This window comes from Gracilinanus agilis, chromosome 1 (genome assembly GCF_016433145.1).
Source record: "Gracilinanus agilis isolate LMUSP501 chromosome 1, AgileGrace, whole genome shotgun sequence".
In the NCBI taxonomy this organism is placed as follows: domain Eukaryota; kingdom Metazoa; phylum Chordata; class Mammalia; order Didelphimorphia; family Didelphidae; genus Gracilinanus; species Gracilinanus agilis.
Genome location: NC_058130.1, coordinates 784,958,718 through 784,980,511, shown reverse-complemented (window position 1 = coordinate 784,980,511; position 21,794 = coordinate 784,958,718). Strand labels below are relative to the sequence as shown.

The window sequence follows — 21,794 nt, the reverse complement described above, 5'->3', positions numbered from 1 at the left end:
ACTGATACACTGTGGTGCAATCGAATGTAATGTACTTCTCCACTAGCAGCAATGCAATGATCCAGAACAATTCTGAGAGACTTAAGAGAAAGAACACTATCCACGTTCAAAGGAAGAACTACAGGAGTAGAAACACAGAAGAATAACAACTGTTTGAACACATGGGTTGATAGGGATATGACTTGGGATGTAGACTAAACAATCACCCCAGTTCAACTATCAATAATATGGAAATAGGTCTTGAACAATGATACATTTAAAACCCAGTGGAATTGTACGTTGGCTACGGGAAGTGTGGGAAGAGAAAGAAACATGAATCATATAACCATGGAAAATTTTTCTAAAAAATAAAAAATTGCAATCTCTCATATAACCTTACTAAACAGGAAATATAACACTTCAGCAAAGGGGAATTCAATCACAAATCTATTTGACTAAATAGCCTCCAGATCCCCTTTTTTCTCTGAGACTGTGATGCAGTGATCTTGTCCAAGCAGTAAAAGGAGAAGTAGGATAAGTATTTGTGAGCATTGTACATACTATAATACAGCTTCAGAACAAATTGCCTCAAGAACTGGTCAAGAGAAATGAGGCAAGGTGGGTAGCTGGGTAGCTCAGTGGATTGAGAGTCAGGCCTAGAGACAGGACGACCTAGGTTCAAATCTGGCCTCAGACACTTTCCATTTGTGTGACCCTGGGCAAGTCATTTGACCCCCATTGCCCACCCTTACCACTCTTCCACCTATAAGCCAATACACAGAAGTTAAGGGTTAAAATTTTTAAATAAAATAGAAGTGAGGCATGGAGTTGAGGGAGTTGATATCAAGGCCATCGGTCTTAGAAACTATCAGGAAAATTGACATCACTTAAGATGTCTTTTTTAAGCTCCTCAACTACCAGGGAATTTTTTAATGAAGTTTATTCAACAGACTATTTCCTCTACCCAAAACACAGAAATTGCTTTCCTAGAAAGGCATTTCTATATTATAGCCTCCATTGGGAAAAAGAAAAAGAAGAGTCCAAAACATTTTAGATTTGTTTTTCCCTCAGATGCAGAGACTCAGCTGGAGGTGCCCCTGGCAGTTTTCTCCTGAGAATTCTTCGTGGACCAAGACTTCCCTATGGTGTCTGGAGTGGGAGTGGTCCCTAACAGTATCTAACAATAAAGGTACCAGGAGACAGAACAAAACCTAAATGCTGAGGAAACTATAAAACGTTCACTTCCCCTTGCATCATTGCCCTTTACTTGGTTATGGGCCTGACTAATGTCCCATTGTGTCTCTTCAGGTGTAGCAGAAAGACCAGAGCATGAGCATCCAATAAAGGACAAGACATTTCTGATTCTGGGCAGTTCCTCACCAGTTCATGATTGAGGAAGTAAATTTTGCTCTAGTCTGAGTGGTTTTCTCAGCCTTGGAACTTGACTAATTTTCAGGGAGATGTTGCTCCATATGCAGAAAAGTATTTCTCAACTGTTCTTGTCTTTTCTCCTCTTTCTGCTGATGCAGCTTCCAGGATCTGAGCACAGGATGGGAAACCTCCCCTGCTTCCACCAGATCAATCCCATAGTTTCCCAAGATGGGGACCTGGTAATTGGGATCTTTTTATCCTTATTCTCAGTTGAAGTGAACAGTGTAATAGGAGCAGAACTATTTGAAAGTCCTCCTAACAAAGCTTGTAAGCCTTATCAGTAAGTGCCTCCCTATCTGTGTGACATCCTTTTTTCCTGTGATGAATAGTCAGAGAACTTTATAGATGAAGCAGAAGTCAGGCTCATACAGCATGAGTCAATAGATGCTTCCCCTCTCTTCTTTTCTCTTAATTCTTTTACATCCTTCCCAGTTTTCTTTATGTTTCATTGACCTCGAGAGTTAAACAGAAAAAAAAAACATTTTCATCTATTTCCACCTCTTCTCTTGGCTGCAAATACCCACAACCAAAAAGTTCAGTCCTAAGCAAGTTAGGTCTTTTATTGTATTCACTCCACATTCCTGACCTAATGTTGATAAATAAGAATGGAAGTGAACTCCAAGACTCCTGGAATTATGTTAATATTCTGAAGTTTTGAACCCTCTGTTCCTTTTATATCCTTAGGCAGACTTAGTGGTGTAGAGCAGTGATGTGCAAACTTTTTAAAGAGGGGGCCAAAGGAAAGGAAATGCTCATCTGTCAGTTTGTTTCTAAGGCAATTATTTCAAAGTTTCATTGTATTGTGTCCTATTCATTGTATTTGTCAGATTAGGAATAATGTTGCACCTGGATAGAACATTTCAGGGGGCTGCATCTGGGCTGCAGGCCCTACTTTGCCCATCACTGGTGTAGAGTGTACTAAAATTGGGCAAGGAGATCTGCCCCATCTACAAAAATGAAAGTTCTGATATTTCCTTTCTACATTGCCCTATATTATAAACAGGGAACATAACATTTTATGGAGTCCTGGGAATTCCTATGTCTATAAAGATGCTATATTTCTCCCAGCTATTCTACCATAGGAAGATATACTACCACATATTCTCTCTCTTGGGAGTATGTGAATTGATCATTTTCCTTGATGTTTCTTAGGACTACAGAGCAGTCCAGGATAGGATATCCCAACAGAGCTGACTAAAGCACCCTGGGACAGAGTCTAAAACCGAGAGATCAGTAGATTTGGGGTTATTGGGAAGTCAGAGGAATACTCAGGATACCTGTGTAGTAAGTGTTCAGTGAGATTTAGAACTGCCTTTCTGCAATGCCCACTCTTTCTCAGTGATGTCTGGAGTATTCTGATTTTCAGCAGATCATATATGAGGAATTCCTTTTTATCTAGATCAGTTTCTCTAAACTGTAGCATTCCAAAAGAAGTGGATCTATATTTCCTTTATGAGACATAGACAAACTGCCCTGACATTTGTGATGATGGCCAGGCCTTATTTTTGTGCTTTATCCTGTATCAGTTCCCTTCATAGAAAACCTGGGTCATACAGCAGATCCTCTCTGTGTATAGCAATATAAGCATATATATATATATATATATATATATATATATATATATATATATATATATATATATATATATATATATATATAAGCTTCAGTAAGCTGGCACTATAGAATTGAGATTGAGACTAAAATACACAATTTCCCTTTGTAATAACTGAGGAAAAGTAGGATAGCAATTAATTCTGTCATACTTATGGGAAAGAGATTATGAAATAAAATAGATGATCCTTTGGCAAATGACCATTCAGACCTTTTCTTTTGTAGTTTTTTACTGTAAAATGCTTCTATGGGTCTATCTTACCTTCTGACACTTTTTTATCTGATCTGGATTCCTTTTTTTCCCTTTTTTGTCTTTCTTTCCACCCATTAATAAGAAAATATTCCAGATATTCTCCTGGATATAGATGGATTTTTGTACAAAAGGGAAAATCATTAAATCATTTTCATCACTGGTTATTTATTTAATGCTAAAATATGATTATTATAACTCTCTTTTCTAGCATTATCATTCTCTATCTAGGGAGAATTGTTGGCATCATTTAGAAAGAAAAGAAGGGTTTTGGTAAGAATTTAAACAAAAATCCTGTTCTGTCAAATGGTATCTAAAATCTATGACTTTTTAAAATTATGTCATGAGAGTAGCATTCCTTGGGGGAAGTTAGGGCTCTCCTTATATCCTCAATAAATAAAATTGAAAGGAAAATGAAGTAAGTAAAAAAAATGGGCACAAGTTCTTTAAATCTCAGAAAAGTAGCAAATGACTTCTCAAGAAAGAACTGAAACTGCTGTAGATACTATCATGTGCCGTGAATTAACCACAAATTGTGACACTGAAATCCTCAGGTTCTATCTCCAATAAAAGTCTGAGATGGTCTGAAAGTGGTAGCTACTGGAGAAATCTTACTACAGTGGATATATGTTAAAACATTTCCACGAATACCAGAGATGTTTCTTCATTACAACTGGATTCTTGGTTAAAGAACCTGGTAGTAAACAACAATATTTTAAATGAATTTGGATTTTTATTCTTCTCAGTACCGGTACAAGAAGGGAAAAAAGTAAGAAAGTAGGGAAATCTGAGCCTGAATCTCATCTTTTATCATATATATATAAGAAAAGAACATATTAAGAAACTGGGAGCCCGAATGTGCAGTTTCTCCTATTCTCATACCTATGTGAACTGGTTTATATCATTCATTTTCTTCCTTTACAATGACCCTTTCCCCAAAGACCCATATGGCAAAGTTATCCTCACATTTCATGGGCCATGATGCCCTTCATAAAGCCATCTCTTATTTCGTCATGGGAATGGCACCTAACCTCTACTCTGCTTTTATAGATATCAATGCCATTCACCTGTACCACCATGTATTACTTTGATTGGTGTATTTATTTTCTTGCCCTTTATACAAAAGTTATTCTACAGGGGGCAGCTGGGTAGCTCAGTGGAGTGAGAGTCAGGCCTAGAGACAGGACGACCTAGGTTCAAACCTGGCCTCAGCCACTTCCCAGCTGTGTGACCCTTGGCAGGTCACTTGATCCCCATTGCCCACCCTTACCACTCTTCCACCTATAAGACAATACACCGAAGTACAAGGGTTTAAAAAAAAGTTATTCTAGGGTCAAGGAACATCTAGATTTCCTACATGATTAAGCTGGATCTGGATGCTCTATATCTATTGTTGGAATGAGAGAGTGACTCAGGCAAACAGAATCACATAAAAACTTAAGGCCAATAGTCCTCACTATCTCTGGAATCACAAGAAAGGAAGAGTATAGGAACAAGGCATGTGGACTGGGCAATTTTTAATATAAATTAAATGAGCTGAATAACTTATTGAGCCCATAGTTTGAACTCAAATGGCTGAGGAATTCTTCCTCCTGAATAGTATTCTTTTTATATTATTTGTTAATATTCTATGGCACTCACTCTTACAGGTGGCTCCACAAAAATTACCAGCAGGCTCTGGCCCTACTGTTTGCTATAGAGGAGATTAACAGAGATCCCAATCTATTGGCCAACATTTCCCTGGGATTCCAGCTCTACAACACCTACCACAGTGATGAGAGAACCTTGGAGAGCTCCCTGAGGTGGCTCTCTGGGCAAGGCCAGCCTATTCCTAACTACAGCTGCAGAAAGCAAGACAAGTCTGTGGCTGTTATTGGAGGAGTCACCTCAGCTCTCTCTGTCCAGATGGGGACAATACTAGACCTCTACAAGTTTCCACAGGTAAATTATACTCAACCTGACTCTGCCTTTCTCTATGCCTTTTTCAAAAAAGTAATTACTATTAAATCATTAACAATGTAACAATAACAACAATGACTACAATTTATGAAGTGATTTACCATTTTAATGCTCTTTACATAAGTGCTGTTATTGCTCCTCACAGCAACCCTCCCAGGTGTTATTATAAACCTAATTTTACAGAAAAAGGATACTGAGACTGAGAAAATTAAGTTACATGTCTGGGATCATGCAGCTAAGAAGTTCCTATGGCAGAATTTTATCTCCTATCTCCTTGACACCAGTGAAGTCCTCTTGTCACGGTACCTTTTAGCTGCCTCAATCATCAGGGAAGATAAACTTCTCTTGGAGCATCACCCAATTGTAGACCAGGAATAGAATTGGAGCCATTTAGATTCCAGTTCATGAAAGTATCTGATAGACAAAGATAAATTCACTAAAGATTGGAAAGGTCAAAATATCTTCTCACCATACATGCCTGGACTTCCATTTGAAAGACTAGTCAGACTTTCACATCTCATGCTTGGTGTTTTATCTTTTGAATCTTTTGGTCCAATAATGTTCAACCTTAATTCATTGAGAAGAGTGATATGTACAAAAAAAGAATGGAAAATAAGCGCATGGCAAAACTATTTCTACTGCTGTATTAAGAGAACCAAAAGTACCTTTTGGAAAATGCAGGTGTAGGAATAAATTTATGACATTCCTCACAAATAGGTAATTAACTTTATTAATGAGAACAAAAGACACAGCTATACTGGCTTCATGAGGAAACTCTTTTCAGAAGGCAGTTCACCTTTTAAAGACCAGAAAGAGTCTCCTAAGAATACTGGCCTTACAAGTGGACTAATGTACTTTTCAGCCAGGTTGCATACTGAGTATTTTCATTGTTTGTCAGGCATATAACTGACTCCTTTGTTAGTCTGGAACCCAGAACAGATGTAGCGATGGCATCAAGGAACAAAAATAAAGGAAAATATAAGTTCTTAATTTAAATGAATTAGAGACCATGTTTTAGGATGGAATTACTCCTACTAAAACAGAAATGATTGAAAGCATCTACTTCTGTCCTTATTCTTATTTTTAATCCCTTCTTTTTTCTTAATTTTTTAATTAATTAATTTAGAATATTTTTACATAGTTACATGATTCATGTTCTTTCTCTCCCCTCCTTACACCCCCTTCCATTGTCAGCATGCAATTCCACTGGGTTTTCCTTGTGTCATTGATCAAGACCTATTTCCATTTTATTAATATTTGCATTGGGGAGGTCATTCAGAATCTACATCCCCAATCACATCCCCATCAACCCATGTCATCAAACCATTGTTTTTCTTCTGTTTCTGCTCCCAGAGTTCTTTCTCTAGATATGGATAGCACTCTTTCTCAATAAGTCTCTCAGAATTGTCCTGGATCAATGCATTGCTGGTAGTAGAGAAGTTCAATTTGTGCCACAGTGTATCCATCTCTGTGTATAATATTCTCCTGGTTCTATTCCTTTCACTCTGTATCAGTTCCTGCAGGTTATTACAGTTCACATGGAATTCCTTCAGTTCATTATTTCTTTTAGCATAATAGTATTCCATCACCATCAGATACCACAATTTGTTCAGCCATTCCCCAATCAAAGGGAAGTCCCTGATTTTCCAAAATTTTGCCACCACAAAGAGCACAGCTATAAATATGTTTCTACAAGTCCTTTTTTATTATCTCTTTGGGGTATAAACCCAGCAGTTGTATGGCTGGATCAATGAGCAGACAGGCTTTTAAAGCCCTTTGGGCATAGTTCCAAATTGCCATCCAGAATGGTTGCATCAATTCACAACTCCACCAGCAATGCATTAATTAATCCCAGTTTTGCCAATCCCCTCCAACATTTACTACTTTCCTTGCTGTCATGATAGCCAATCTGCTAGGTGCCTCATTCCTATTTTTAAAGTGTTCACAGCTTCATTCAATATTACTCATCTCTAATATCTCTGCACATACCGGTTCAGAATTTAGAGGCCTTCGATAATTAGCTGAGGGAGTTTTGTGATTTTTACTAGCTTTGGGATTTCAGAGTGTTCTGGTCATACACTTGATGGCCAGTGAAGAAAACAAAAATTGCGAGCTCAAAGGGCATAGAGATTAACTCGTTATTGGGATTTGGAAACCAAAGTGAGATCCCTAAGTCAGGGGAACCATGTAAAGAATTAATCTTGCATCTTTGTTGGCCAGAAGGTAGGCTACTGCATAAGGTTCTAGATAGGGAAGAGTCAGAATGGTGCATCCATTATTGCAGGTTAGTTCCTTCTTGGTCCTGACAGGAGAGGAGGAATGCATCTGCTTCCAGAAATTGCTAAATTCAGCAGATTGGCCACTACGACAGTAAAGGAAAATAATAAATGTTGGTGGGGATGTAGCCAAATTTGGACACTAATACACTGTGGAGTTGTGAATTGATCCAACCATTCTAGAAGTCAATTTGGAATTATGCCCAAAAGGTTTAAAAGAATGCAAACTCTTTGATCCACCAATAACACTTCTACATTTGTAGCTCAAAGAGATAATAATGAAAAATATTTGTACAAAAATATTTTTAGCTATACTCTTTGTGGCAGCAAAAAATTTGAAAATGAGGAAATGTCCTTTGATTGGGGAATAGCTGTGGTATATGATACTGATATAACACTATTGTGAAATAAGGAACAGTAAACTGCTTGATTTCCATATGAGCTGGAAAGACCTCTACTGACTGATGTGCAGCAAAATGAGCAGAACAAGGAGAGCATTGTACACAGAAACTGAAACTTTGTTGGACAATAATACTTAATCAACTTTGCTACTAATAACAAATGATCCAGGACAATCTCAAGGGACTTTTGAGAAAAAATGCTCTCCACATCAAGAGAAAGAACTGTGGAAGTAGAAACACGGAAGGAAATCATTTGATTCATCACTTATTTATATGGGTATAGGGTGTGGAGATCTGGATTTCAAAAGACCACTCTATTACAAAATGAATGGTATGGAAATATATGTTGAGTGATAATACATCTATAACCCAGTGAAATAGTTTGTTGGCTTTGGAAGGGGGAGGGAAAAGAGAGGGAATGAATGTGAATTGTGTAAGCATGGGAAAATGCTTAAATAAAAAGGGATACCTAGATTCCCTCAAAGTATAATAACTAGGTACACATCTGATCCTCCAATAGCAGACAACAAAGGTCACAATAAGCAAGACCTGACATCAGTCATATTATGACATCAATGAACATTCTTTTCCTTGATGAGAACAAGTCTTGTGGTTGAAGGACGGGGCAAGTATTATCAGATGTTTTTAAAATATTCATATTTTTACATTTTCAACTCAATATTCTCCTTCACAATCTCCCCTCTCCCTTACCCATTGAGAAGTTAAACAATTTGATGTCAATTATACCTGTGAAGTCATGTAAAATATTTCTATATTAGTCCTATAGCCAAAAAAATATCCACCTAAGAGCAAGAAAAAGAAATAAAATGAGAAGAATCAGTGGTTTAAAAGCCAGGCCTAGAAATGGCAGGTCCTGCTTTCAAATTTGAGTTCAGATACTTCCTAGCTTTGTAATCCTTGGCAAATCACTTAACCCCCATTTCTCAGCCATTACCACTCTTTTAACTTGGAACCAATATACAGTATTGATTATAGGACTCAGAGGTAAGAGTTTTTTAAAAGATATGCTACAATCTGTGCTCAGATTCTTTCACTTCTCTCTTTGTAGGTGAATAACATTGTTCATCATCTGTCCTTCAGTGGTAATGAACCATGTCCTTTTGTCAATCTTTGGATCATTGTGTTATTCATAGCAGATAATTTCTTCCCATTTGCTAATCATGACACTGTGTACTATATTCTTTTGCTTATGCTCAGTCTATTTTACAACAATTCATATAAGTTTTTGCATATCTTTCTAAAGTCATCCTGATAATCATTTCTTAAAAGTATAAAAGGATTTCATTACACTGATATACCACAGCTCATTCAGGCATTCCACAGTTGATAGACATCCCCCAAACTTCCAGTTCTTTGCCACAAAGAGAGTTGTTATAAATATTTTAAATATAAAATGTTTTCATTTTCTATTATATCTTTGGGATACATACCAAGTAGTAGTGTGGTTGGATCAAAAGCTAAATTCACCCATTGGACATACTTTAAAATTTTTCTACACAATGGTTGATTCAATTCACAACTCCACTTAGAGCACATTAGTGCCTACAAGGGTTACATTCCCCCTATATTTGTCATTTTCCTTTTCTATAATATTATCCAATCTGATGGATATGAGTTAGTACATCAGAGTTGTTTTCATCAGCATATTTCTAAACAGGAGTGCTATAAAGCATTTCTAATAGGCACACAGATAACATTTATGTCTTTTGAAAATTGCCTGCTCATATACCTAGACCCTTTATCAATTAGACAATGGTTCTTATTTTTAGAAATTTGATTCAGTTCTCTATATTTTGGAGAAATAAGACCTTTATCAGAGAAATTTCCTGTAAACTTCTTCTAGTTTCACTGCCTTCCTTTATAAGTTCTGATTTTTATTACTTTCCTTTCTCTTATTCCATTGCCCTCCTACTTCCCTGTAAAGAAACAAATATTTCTATGCCCAATTGTGTATATACATGCTTATTTCCTTGATCCAGATCATAAACATATGAGTGAGGTACTGTTTCATTCCCTCCAAATTTTATGCTGCAATATAAAAGCTATTCCATTTGTACTTCTTTTATGTGAAATAATTTATTCCATTCTTTCTCTACTTTCTCTCAATTCATAGTGCATTCCTTTCCCCATTTATTAATTTTTTCATTGTTCAAACAGAATTAACACATTCCCACAATTTCTGTCTAGAAAAAATCCTGCCAGTGGACCACATCATTGTCCCCTTGAGGACCCAGAGAGAGGAATAATTAGAGAGATTTTCAGACATTAAAATGCCTCTTATACTAAATCATAGACTGAAATTGACATAATCTTTTCTGTCAACAAAAATAGCCCACTTACTAATTCACATTTTACTTCAGTTCTCTCAGCACCACCATGGGTTAAATTGATCCATATTTCTTTTTCTTCCAGATCAGCTATGGTCCATTTGATTCCATTCTTAGTGACAAGGTCCAGTTTCCTTCACTCTATCAGATGGCCCCCAAAGATACTTCTCTCCCCCGAGGTGTTGTCCACTTAATGGTATATTTTGAATGGAACTGGATAGGACTGATTGTCTCAGATGATATGAGAGGTGAAAATTTCCTCTGGGAAATAAGAGGGGAAATGGTAAAGAAAGGTGTTTGTGCATCCTTTACAGAAAAAATCTCTGTCAGTGAAAGAACCCATATGGAATCACATGATACCTTCATGCCCAGGATCATGACATCATCAGTCAAAGTGATTGTCATCCATGGTGACACAGATTCATTAATGATTTTGAGACATTCACAATTTCCTATTTTTCAAATAGAGAAGGTTTGGATTGCCACATCTCACTGGGACATTACTATGAGACCCCTCCATAGTCAAGGTCATGCTTTCCATGGGGCTCTCACATTTTCATACTTGACAGGAGAAATTCCTGGATTCAAGACTTTTCTTAAGACAATAACTCCTTCAAAATATCCAGATGATGCTTTACTTAGGGGATTCTGGCTCTCTGCTTTTAGGTGCCCAGATCAACCTGAATACCCACAACAACAAATATGTTCACCAAATGCTTCCTTGGAAATTTTGCCTCTGTGCTCTTTTGATGTGATCATGTCAGGTTTCAGTTATACCATCTACAATACTGTCTATGCTGTGGCTTGGGCTCTCCATGAAATATATGCAAGAAAATCAGAGAAAAGATCAATAGAAAATGAAGAATATTTAGAACCCTATTCTTGGCAGGTAATATCAAATCTGTGACCACTTTATATCTATGATGTACTGGCTATATATTTTGGGTATTGATTGGATGTGATGGATAATGATCTCCCCTCCAAATTTCTAATTCTCTGATTAGATTTTCCTCAAAAATTGTATTGTTATTTTCCAGCACTTGTGAGTTGTCTTTTGAATTGTTATTTCTTTCACAGAGTCTTGGAAATGGAAATGACCTCTGGTTCCACCAAGTAATCATTCATGTGGACAGGACTGGAACTGCTTTCACACCAACTTTGTCAGTGTACTTCTAATGAGGGAATAATCTATCATCTCTCAATATACCTTATTAAATTTTGTGGCAGCTTTGATTTGTGAATCAGTAGTTCTCCTTAGACTATGTGGGGCTGATTTGGATATAAAATGTCCTACACTGGCTGACAACAAAATAAATAGCCAGTTCTCAGGACTTCACTTCCTGCTAGTGAATAATTTTCTCATTAATTTTCATTCTGAGCTCTAAAGAAATTGTAAGTATGTTAGGATTCTTCCTTAAGAATTTTTAGTGAGGCACATGTTCTCATGAATCCATTCACTCTACACACTCATCCAGTTTATAAATGGACTGAAAATAATTCTTTCCCTATATGTTTTTAAAAAATTTCTTTCATCAGGCCCTGGCTTAGACAAACATGTATCTTATTAACTACATATCAACATATTATACTAAGAGCATAGCAAAAATTATGAAGAGAAATATTTTAATCATATATCTCTTAGAAAAAAATTCTGGGAGGCAGCTGGGTAGCTCAGTGGATTTAGAGCCAGGCCTGGAGATGGGAGGTCCTAGGTTCAAATCTGGCCTCAGACACTTCCCAGCTTTGTGATCCTGGACAAGTCACTTGACCCTTATTGCCTACCTTTACCACTCTTCTGCTTTGGAGTCAATTGACTCCAAGATGGAAGATAAGGGTTAAAAAAATTCTGGGTAAAATCTCCTCTAGCCATAAATGAAAGTAATTGATTTTTTTCACCATTATGGAAACAGAATCCCACAAGTCCACTCTCTCCAGATATCAGTCTCAAAAATTCTCCTTGGGATGTCTTTACAGTCCGAAGTAAACTCAGTTAGTTGCCTCAAAATTCTCTTGAGATTTTTCATGACAGTTAAGTGATCCAGTCTTTCAGAAAAGAAGCTGCGTTGGTCCTATCTATGACTCTCACAGGTTGTCTTACTTTTAAGTTTACTTTTTTCCTTATGGACACTAAACTGACTCTATGATTCCATTCCCCTTTAAAATTCTGTAATAGAATCCTTAGTTTCTATGGGAGGGGCAATAGAAGACAGTGCTCCATTGTAATAAAAACCAAAACTGAATTCTGTTTTTTTATTTTCACTTTATTCTTGAAACTATCCCTCTATATATCAAAAGGTGAACATGTAATGATCCCTCATAGACTTGATCCCAATACTGATCACCATGGAAGCTTGAACCTATTCCATTTTTCTGACCTTGGCTACTTGCTATGAAATACTCTAGTGATCTCCTGCTGTCATAAAATCACCATTTTTGCCAGAATTATCTCAGACACCCAGCCATCTTTAGGAGCACTGCAGATTAGAAGTTCTTGACTTACTGATCCACCACCCTCTCAGCCTTCCTAACAGCAGAAACTATAGGCATATGCCATGGGGTCCAGTAGTAGTTTCTCTTTTCCTTTTAGTCATTGCTGAAAGTTCTGTCTTTTGGGCCAGGTGGGCATAAAAAATTATTGTTCCATATGACTTCCATTCATACCTAAAAAGACCATCATGGTGGATTCTCTAATACTTTCCTTTTCTAGAATACTCAACATGTGTTCATAAAATTATCTCTGAATTAAGCAGTTATTAAGCACGTACATTGTGCTTACATTTTGTGGATATGAAAAGACACATAAAAAACAGTCCCTACCCTAAAGAAGGTCTCAAACTAATTGGAGAGACTAAAAGAAAATATTTTTAAAAAGAATATACAAAATGAATTGAAAAAACCAGGAAAGAATTAACACAGAGAGAAAGCACTAGAATTAAGAAGGAGTTGAAGAAATTTCCTCTACAAGATAAGATTTGAGGAAGAAGTTAATGAAAGCCAGGGAATCTAGTTTGTGTGGATGAGGAGGGAGAGCAAATTTCAGAGATGTCATAAAAGTGAGATCAATAGACCTTGGCAATAGATCAAATAAAGGGGATGAGAGATACTGAGGCATCAAAGCTTAAAACTAAATTAGGAATCTTGGAGAATTAAGACTACAGAACTCCAAAAGGCTACAAAACAAACCCAGAATCTCTCATATAATTTATAGAATACTACAATGGGGGCCCATCCCTCAGGTACTATCAGTCATTGGGATTCTTTTTCCCTTTCAGCTTCACTCTTTCCTAAAGAAAACCCAATTTATCAACAATGCTGGTGACCAGGTATTTGTGGATGAGAAAAGAAGATCTGAGGCTCAATATGCCATTATGAACTATGTGTTCCTTCCAAACGAGACTGATGCTCTGGTAAAAGTGGGGCAGTTTGTTCCTAAAGCTCAAGTTGGTCAAGATTTCACAATCTGTGTGGATGCCATATTGTGGGACTGGTGGGATTCAAAGGTCAGAAACATTTTAAAGGTTAGATTGATAAGTCTAATCACAAGAATAATTCTTGCTATATTTGATTACTCTTCATTGTTTATATTTACAAATAGTAGACAACCAATCATTAGAATAAAATTATAGACCAAGAAAATGAAGTGATCTCACAGACCATCTAAGCCTGTTGATTTCCTCTTTAAACATGAGGAAACTCATGGTCAGGGAAGGGAAGTGTTTTTTTTTCAAAATGACACAGGCAATGGACACACTTGGTGCAATTTCTTCTTGTTGTTATCATTAAGTCATGTCCAACTCTCTGTGACCCTATGTATTTTTTCCATGGGTTTTCTTGGCAAAGATAATGTAGTGGGTTGATTTATCTTCCTCCAGTGTGTCCCCATTTTACATACTAGAAACAGAGGTAAATAGTGCTTAAGTGACTTCCACAGGGTAACATATCTAGAAAGTATCTGAAGTCAAATTTGAAAGCAGATTTTCCTAACACCGAACCTACTTCTCTATCATTGCATCCCCATTGCCTAGCCTTTACTACTCTTCTACCTTGTAATACATACTACTGATTCCAGGACAAAAGATAAGGGTTTTTTAAAGATACAAGTAATTGACCAGAAAATGTGAAGAAAAAGACAAATATTTCAGAATTAATGGTGCTTGGATATTCTCTTTTGTCATGGCATTTCAGAAGTCCAAACGTTAGGTTTTTTATCTCCTCAATATGTCTTATATGCCATTTACTTTTCTAAAAAAATTCCTTTTATTTTTATGTCTTCAATTTAATTTAATATTTCTTATTGTCTCATAAAGTCAATGACTTCTGCTTAGTCAAAGTTTATTTTCAGAGCTTGTGTCATGGACAAAATTGTGTTTCTCTTCTTCAGTCTGTTTAATAACTGTGCAACTCATTCCTTGAAATCTGTCATTTCTTTTCCAATTTTTCCTATCCTACCTGAATTTCATTGAATAAACCATTTTAGCTCTTTAGAAAACCCTTGCTTTTTCTCTTTCAAGACTTCTATGAGAGCTTATAGCAAATCTGTATGTTTCTTAGAGGCTTTTCTTGTAGGTACTTCATGGTTTTATTCTGGGTTGTGTCTTCAATATCCACATTATTCTAATGACTTTTTATTCTAGTATTCTTTTCTTGTTCATTCTTCTGGTCCAGTTATTAACTTTGGATTTGCCTCATGTTCATATCAGCTCTAGACACTTCTGAAGGGAAGGTTTAGAATAGTCATCTTGATGTTTTCTGGGAGTATTGACTTCAGTGTTATTCCAAGCTGACAGTGATAATTCAGGTGAGGATATAAAAATTTCAGTGATTTTAAAATGGTTTGATCTGGATAATGAAGGTTTGTTGTACTGTCCCATCCTCCCAAAATTGCTCTGATCTCACCTACTTTTTTACCTGAATTTGGATTTAAGCAACAGTAGAATGATTCAGATAATTTCAACCATTTAGAAAGTTTTATTGATTCAGAATGACAGAATTGCAGCTTCTGTTGGGTTAGGGCATCCTGTCATGCTTATTATTTGGCAGACTTCAGACTGGGATAGAAACAGGTGCTGAGCCCCTTCTCTGCACTTAGGATGTGAGCCACAATGTTAACATTTTTTACCAAAAGTTCTTCTCTCATAGAACAATATAGAGTCTAAGACAAATCTTTATCCCAGAAAGTCATCCTTATACAAACTTTCCCTTCCTCATTGCACCCTGGATCTGTGATTCAAAGTATGTTAGTGGTCTTGGGAGAAGTCTAGGACCTGCACTTTCCCAGCTGCAGAGTCTCGTATGGTATTACCTAAATTAAACATACCTCTTTTCTAGTTTCTGTGGTCATTTCTGTCATTTTCTTTTTTCTTTTTTTCTTTTGATATCTCTTACATAAAAGACTAATATGGAAAATATTTTGCATGAAAAAGATTTATAAAAAGAAGGGACAGGAAAAGAGGCATTGATCACACAACTAATGTGTTCCAAGTGGTTTTATAAATAGGATTTTATCCTCCCAACAATCCTTTGAAGTATTGTTATTATTCTCATTCGAAGATTTTTATGAACTAAGACAGACGAAGGTAAATGGATTTGTCCAGAGCCACACAGCTAATATGTCTCAGAACTTTCTGAAACTTCTAAACATCTAAAAAGTCCAATATTCTATCTATACTACAATTACATGTCTATGGGGTGGCTGTAAAGAAGAGGTTAAATAGATGAGATTCCTTTTTCTGACTTAAACCTTAGCAACTCTCAGTAAAATATGCATATTTCACACTCCTGTTATTCCCTTAGATTCCCTGTGCAGTGTGTAGTGACAGCTGTGGTCCTGGATTTAGGAAGACCCCTTTAGAGGGGCAGCCTATCTGCTGCTTTGACTGCTCTCCATGCCCAGAAGGGGAGATTTCGACTCAGAAGGGTAAGTTTCTGCAGGTGTCTCACTTCATATGATCCCTGAAATAGAAAACAAGCAATATGCTATTCTTGCACAGTCACCTACAACCCCCAGGAATATAACTGTCAGAGAAAGAGAGCATATGAGACCCAAGAATACCCAAGAAATATCCTTAAATAGTTATCATGGGAATATCCTTTAATCTCATGGCATGACAAGAAATGTGATGTATACGGATAAAATTATTTGATGGCTTATTTCTTTGAGGAACTAAAAATAAGCCTTATTCTTGTTCAGGATATACTAGTTAGTGTCTAGAGCTTATGTATAAATGTATGTCTGTATGTACGTGTCTGTGCAAATACGTGTTTACATATATTGAGAGAGACAGAGAGACAGAGAGACAGACAGAGAGAGACAGAGACAGAGAGAGACAGAGACAGAGAGAGAGAGAGAGAGGGAGGGAGGGAGAGAGAGAGAGAGAGAGAGAGAGAGAGAGAGAGAGATTCTGTATTCAGGTGGAAACCTGGGCAAGGTCATCCTAGAAAGCCGAGTTCCAGTCTGGCAGGAAATCAAAGGCGATGGTTGAAATGAGGCAGTCTGAGTGTCTCAGGATATACAGCATTGTTTATATTGGGTGATGTTTAAGTTGAGATATTTAGTCTAAGATCGATTTGCAAAGGCCATTAAAACAAGTTGATTTCATGTTCAAATACAGAGCAGTGACCATCACCACTACAGACACCACTCCAAGGGGATGGGATGTTCTCCTGATGCTGTGCCACACTCCATCATTACAACACCTGGCACTGGGGTGTGAGTCCAAATGAGTGCACAAAAGAGCATATTTATGCTGGAAGAGATGAGATTTTACACAATTTGAATGTTAGATTAAGGAAGCTAATATCAGGCACCAGATGCCTGTTAGCTACAAAAATAAGTAAAGGGAAAGAGAGCAATTAAGTCTGCCCTGCAGTCCTAAAGCCAAAATGAGGGACATAACCTGGAAGCTTTTCTTAATTACAGCTATCCCTATCAAGATGTTCTTTCTTCCATCTCCCTTCCACCTCTCCCTGTCTCTGTCTCTCCTTCTGTTTCTGTCTCTAATATTTTATCCAACTCTGTCTTTGTTTCTTTACCTCCATCTCTCTGCCTCTATATGCTTTACCTCAATTTCCCTCCCTCTCATTCTTCATCTTCCTCTCTCTTCGCCTCTTTAGCTCACTAAATCTCTCCCCCTTCTTCCCCACTCTCAGTATTTTCAAATGCCAGGAATGATCCAATTCCAAACAGAATTTTTCTGAGCTTTGTATGTGACCTTAACTGTGCTTTTTTACAAGTGGGTATGTCCATCCAAAAATGAAAAATCTCTATCCCAGGACAAGGAGGAAGTAATGGTTTCTCTCTAGGACTACAATTCTAAGAATTCATATAGTTAGGTTTTAGAACTTTTCAACTTCTGCCCATAGAGGAAAAAGTCTAAATACCCAGATATTTCTAGAGAAAGGAAGAGTTTGGTAAGAGGTGCTCAACAATGGGAACACATTGGTCCAGCTTTCAAAATTAGTTGAAGATAAATTATGTATTGTAATTCTTCTCTACTGGTTGCTAATGGGAAAGCCATGCATGCTCTCTGCAGATACTTATTGATTTCACTGGGAGGACTAGTCACTCTGCTGAATTTCAGAAGTATTCCCCTGACTTAGTAAGGTCCTTCAGGTGGAATTCTTGGTGGACCCCATTATACAGTTTGCACCCAACTCTGGAGCTTTACAAATATTTCTAAAATAAGTCTATAGTGCATCAGAAGATTTTGGCTTTGCTCTCAATACATTGCCCTTATTTATGGATTTCAGCGGAACATCTGCTCATGGTTTCAGCGGAACATCTGCTCATAACTAAACAAGTGTTGAAGTTAAGCAGGGTTCTCAGAGATCATTATTTCCACATATTTTATTTCAAACATGAAATCGAGAGAAATTAAATGATTCTGTGAGGTTACCAATGGGCCATCCACAGACTGATACCCATTGCTCCTGATTAACAGTCCACTAGTCAACTCATGTCTCATTTTTGATCCACACAGTGACACAGAAAAGTCAGACACACTAGAGAATGCTAAAAGCAACAGGACTTTAACTTTATGGTTCATATTAGACAACATAAAAAAGGTAATGATAAGGATAGAGGCTGGGACTAGATGGACCTGTGACATCACTACTAAAGGAAACACCAATTAGGAACTGCCTCTTACATTCAGGTCAGCACCTAATGTAAACCTCATGGTTTTATACTGTTGTAGAACAGTAAGGGGTTGGGTGAGTTTTGTGGGATTATAAGAAAATGTTTCAGAGGGAAGAATTGAACCCAGCTCCTACTGCCTTTTTAATCAGCCATCAACTACATCACACTGAATATGGGGTGACATCAGAAAATGGACTCAGGAAATCAAGGAATGGGACATAGTTAGGTTGAGTAAATATACAGTTGGATGACAATACCTGGGGAGTCAATATATCATCACATCTGGGAAAAGACTAGATGTTTATGTCTCATCCATTGGTATTGTATTTTAGTCTTGTCTTAGACTGTTTTCAAGCAAAGACAGAAGAGAGAAGATGAAAGTAGAGAAAAGATTGATTCAATGACAAGTTCCTAGAATGTAGACAGAGGCTATGTCCTACCGTAATCTGTTCTACTGCTTTGATGTAGAAACACATGGGCCTCCTCCCTAAAATTAGAGATATTTTTGATTAAGTGATGATAATAATGATGATAATTATTGTTGTTTTAATTAGCATTTATATAATGTGCTTTGACTTTGTGCTTTATCCATGCTATTTCACTTAAACCTCTCTACAATTTCATGAGGTATTATTATCACTATTTCACTGATATAGAAACTAAGAAAGAGGTGAAGTGACTTGTCCATATTCACATAGCTAATACACATCTGAGGAAAGACTTTCATTTAGAAACTCCTGAATCCAAGTCCTTTAGAATATATTCATGTCTTGCAATTAACTTACTTATATTTTAGAGTAAAATGACAGGGTTTCTGTAGATATTTCTGATACCACCAGCCGGCAAGTGTGTTGGAATTTTTACCTCTAATGCCATAGAGGCAATTTAATTGAGAATTTGGGACCTGTTTGGGATCTGAAAGATTAATGTTATAGAAGATCACAAAAAAGAGAAGTAGAGGCAAGTAAGAAGAAAGGGAGTGTCTGGGGAAGAGATTACCTGCTGAAAACAAGATGGCTCTAGAGGTCCAGGGAAGATCTTAGGAATACCATCTCTGGGATATATATCAAAAGATTTCATAGATCTGAATGAGAGGTTTAAAACAGAGTCAATTCCCTTCTCTCAAAACAAGGGGAAAACAATACAATCTATGACTCAATGAGGATTTAGGTTGAAGATCTCTGATTAAGCCATGCTATTAAGTTAGTATGGAATTGAATATATCATGGAAAGGTATCAATTTTCTGAGCATTAACAAGATAAGCTATTACAAAGCAAAAAAGGATTTGTCTCTAAGAAATACGGCAGCTATGAAATAAATCATCAATAAGCTGCTCTACAGTCACATGTGACAGACTGGGGATCAATGGTAAGGATACAAAGTCAAAATGGAAATAATTCCTGAATTCAGAGAACTTCCATTCTCTTGGAGGAGACAACATGTAAAAGCATCTGCAAAATATGTATAAAACTCACACAAATTCTCTATGGGAGGGGGTTAACCAAGAGCTGGGATGAAAAAAGAAAGATTAATACACCAATCTTTTACTGGAGTTGTTGATACACTATACAACAAAACCACACAGAACTGATGCTTACATTTGATACTAATAGCCTCCTCTTTCCAAGTTTATTGGACTAAGAGAATATAACATCAGCCAACAATAAAAAGATATGAAAAGACTAGGTCTAGACTTAGCTGCCATATTATTTACTAAAGGCATTGAATCTAATCAAAGAGAAATGGAGATCTTGTAACCTCTAGTGTCCAAAGAAAGTGTCACTGCTAGCATGACTATTTCCTATGTCTGGACATAGGGATAATTCCTTGAATCTAAACTTTGAGCTTCTGTTTGTCTCTTGCAGATGTAGAACATTGTACAAAGTGCCCAGAGGATAAATACCCAGATAAGCAGAGAGATGGCTGCCTCCCCAAGGTTGTCACCTTCCTGAATGTGAAAGAACCTTTGGGGATGACTTTGGCCTTCGTGGCTGTCTCCCTATCTTTATTGACAGCTCTGGTTCTGGGGGTCTTTGTGAAGTTCCAAGAAACTCCCATAGTCAAAGCCAATAACAGGACTCTCAGCTATACTCTCCTCATCTCCCTTATCTTCTGTTTCCTCTGCTCCCTGCTCTTCATAGGCCATCCTAACACTGTCACCTGTCTCCTACAACAAACTGTATTTGGAGTTGTCTTCACAATGGCTGTTTCCTCCCTTTTGGCTAAAACCATCATAGTGCTTCTGGCTTTCAAGGGTATCAGGCCAGGGAGCAGGATCCACATGTTCATGCATCCTAGAATGGCTGTCTATGTTGTCCTCATCTGCTCAGGGTTGCAAGTGATTTTCTGTGGCATTTGGCTGGGAACCTCCCCACCCTTTCCAGAGGCAGACACACACTCTCAATATGGCCACATCATCCTTAAATGTAATGAGGGTTCTGCCTTTGCCTTTTACTGTGTCTTGGGCTACATAGCCCTTCTGGCTCTGGGAAGCTTTATCGTAGCTTTTCTGGCCAGGAACCTGCCAGATACCTTCAATGAAGCCAAGTTCATCACCTTCAGCATGCTAGTGTTTTGCAGTGTCTGGGCCTCTTTTCTGCCCACATATCAGAGCACCAAAGGAAAAGCCATGGTGACTGTGGAGATCTTCTCCATCTTGGCCTCCAGCGCTGGGCTACTGGGCTGCATCTTTATTCCCAAATGTTATGTGATCCTCCTGAAGTCAGACAGAAATACCCAGGGACAGATCAAGAATAAATGAGATTCCAGAGGCAAGATTTTTTTAAACCCTTGTACTTCGGTGTATTGTCTCATAGGTGGAAGATTGGTAAGGGTGGGCAATGGGGGTCAAGCGACTTGCCCAGGGTCACACAGCTGGGAAGTGGCTGAGGCCGGGTTTGAACCTAGGACCTCCTGTCTCTAGGCCTGACTCTCACTCCACTGAGCTACCCAGCTGCCCCCCAGAGGCAAGATTTTTCTGGAGCATAACCTTATACTTTCTGTTCCAGGAAAGATGCTTCTGAAGAATAATCCACATTAATCTACCATAGTCATATTTATCTCTGTGGATGATATTTGAACCCTAATTAGTACATCGTGACATTCACTCTGGATACTTCCCAAGTTCCTTTCTCATCTATGGACTGTATCCCCCAATTTTGATGACAACTGTTCTGATGTTGGTGCTAATTTTGTTGATGCTGTTATCAATGCAGTGGGATCAACCTGAGAACTTCAAATTTTCAGAATGTTGGATGCTTTCAATGTCATCCCTTGGACAATGGGAGAGTGAGAGGCCAAGAACTGTGAGGAAATGATTCCATTTACAAAAGCCACCGAAATTTCAGATCAAGGATTTCTTCACACTGGATTCAACAACAATGTAAATGTTTGAACTCCAG

The 21,794-nt window shown here is 37.5% G+C and overlaps 2 protein-coding genes across 2 annotated transcripts in view; both read left to right on the top strand.

Moving 5' to 3' along the window:
* Positions 1 to 21,794, top strand: part of LOC123245883 (immunoglobulin lambda-1 light chain-like) — a 1,010,762-nt gene that overhangs the window by 598,374 nt on the left and 390,594 nt on the right. The gene's annotated exons all lie outside the window — the stretch shown is intronic.
* On the top strand, positions 1,503 to 21,154 carry LOC123245783 (vomeronasal type-2 receptor 26-like). The gene is made up of 6 exons (XM_044674788.1): positions 1,503 to 1,690; positions 4,921 to 5,212; positions 10,341 to 11,144; positions 13,528 to 13,755; positions 16,049 to 16,172; positions 20,259 to 21,154. The coding sequence occupies exons 1-6, from the start codon at positions 1,503 to 1,505 to the stop codon at positions 21,152 to 21,154; spliced, it is 2,532 nt and encodes an 843-aa protein (XP_044530723.1).

Excerpts from the sequence above, each read along its gene's own strand:
- LOC123245783 (XM_044674788.1), top strand. The coding sequence starts at position 1,503 with ATGCAGCTTCCAGGATCTGAGCACAGGATGGGAAACCTCCCCTGCTTC. Across the intron at positions 1,691-4,920 it reads AAAGCTTGTAAGCCTTATCA|GTGGCTCCACAAAAATTACC; the intron begins GTAAGTGCCTCC and ends TCACTCTTACAG. Across the intron at positions 13,756-16,048 it reads GGGACTGGTGGGATTCAAAG|ATTCCCTGTGCAGTGTGTAG; the intron begins GTCAGAAACATT and ends TTATTCCCTTAG.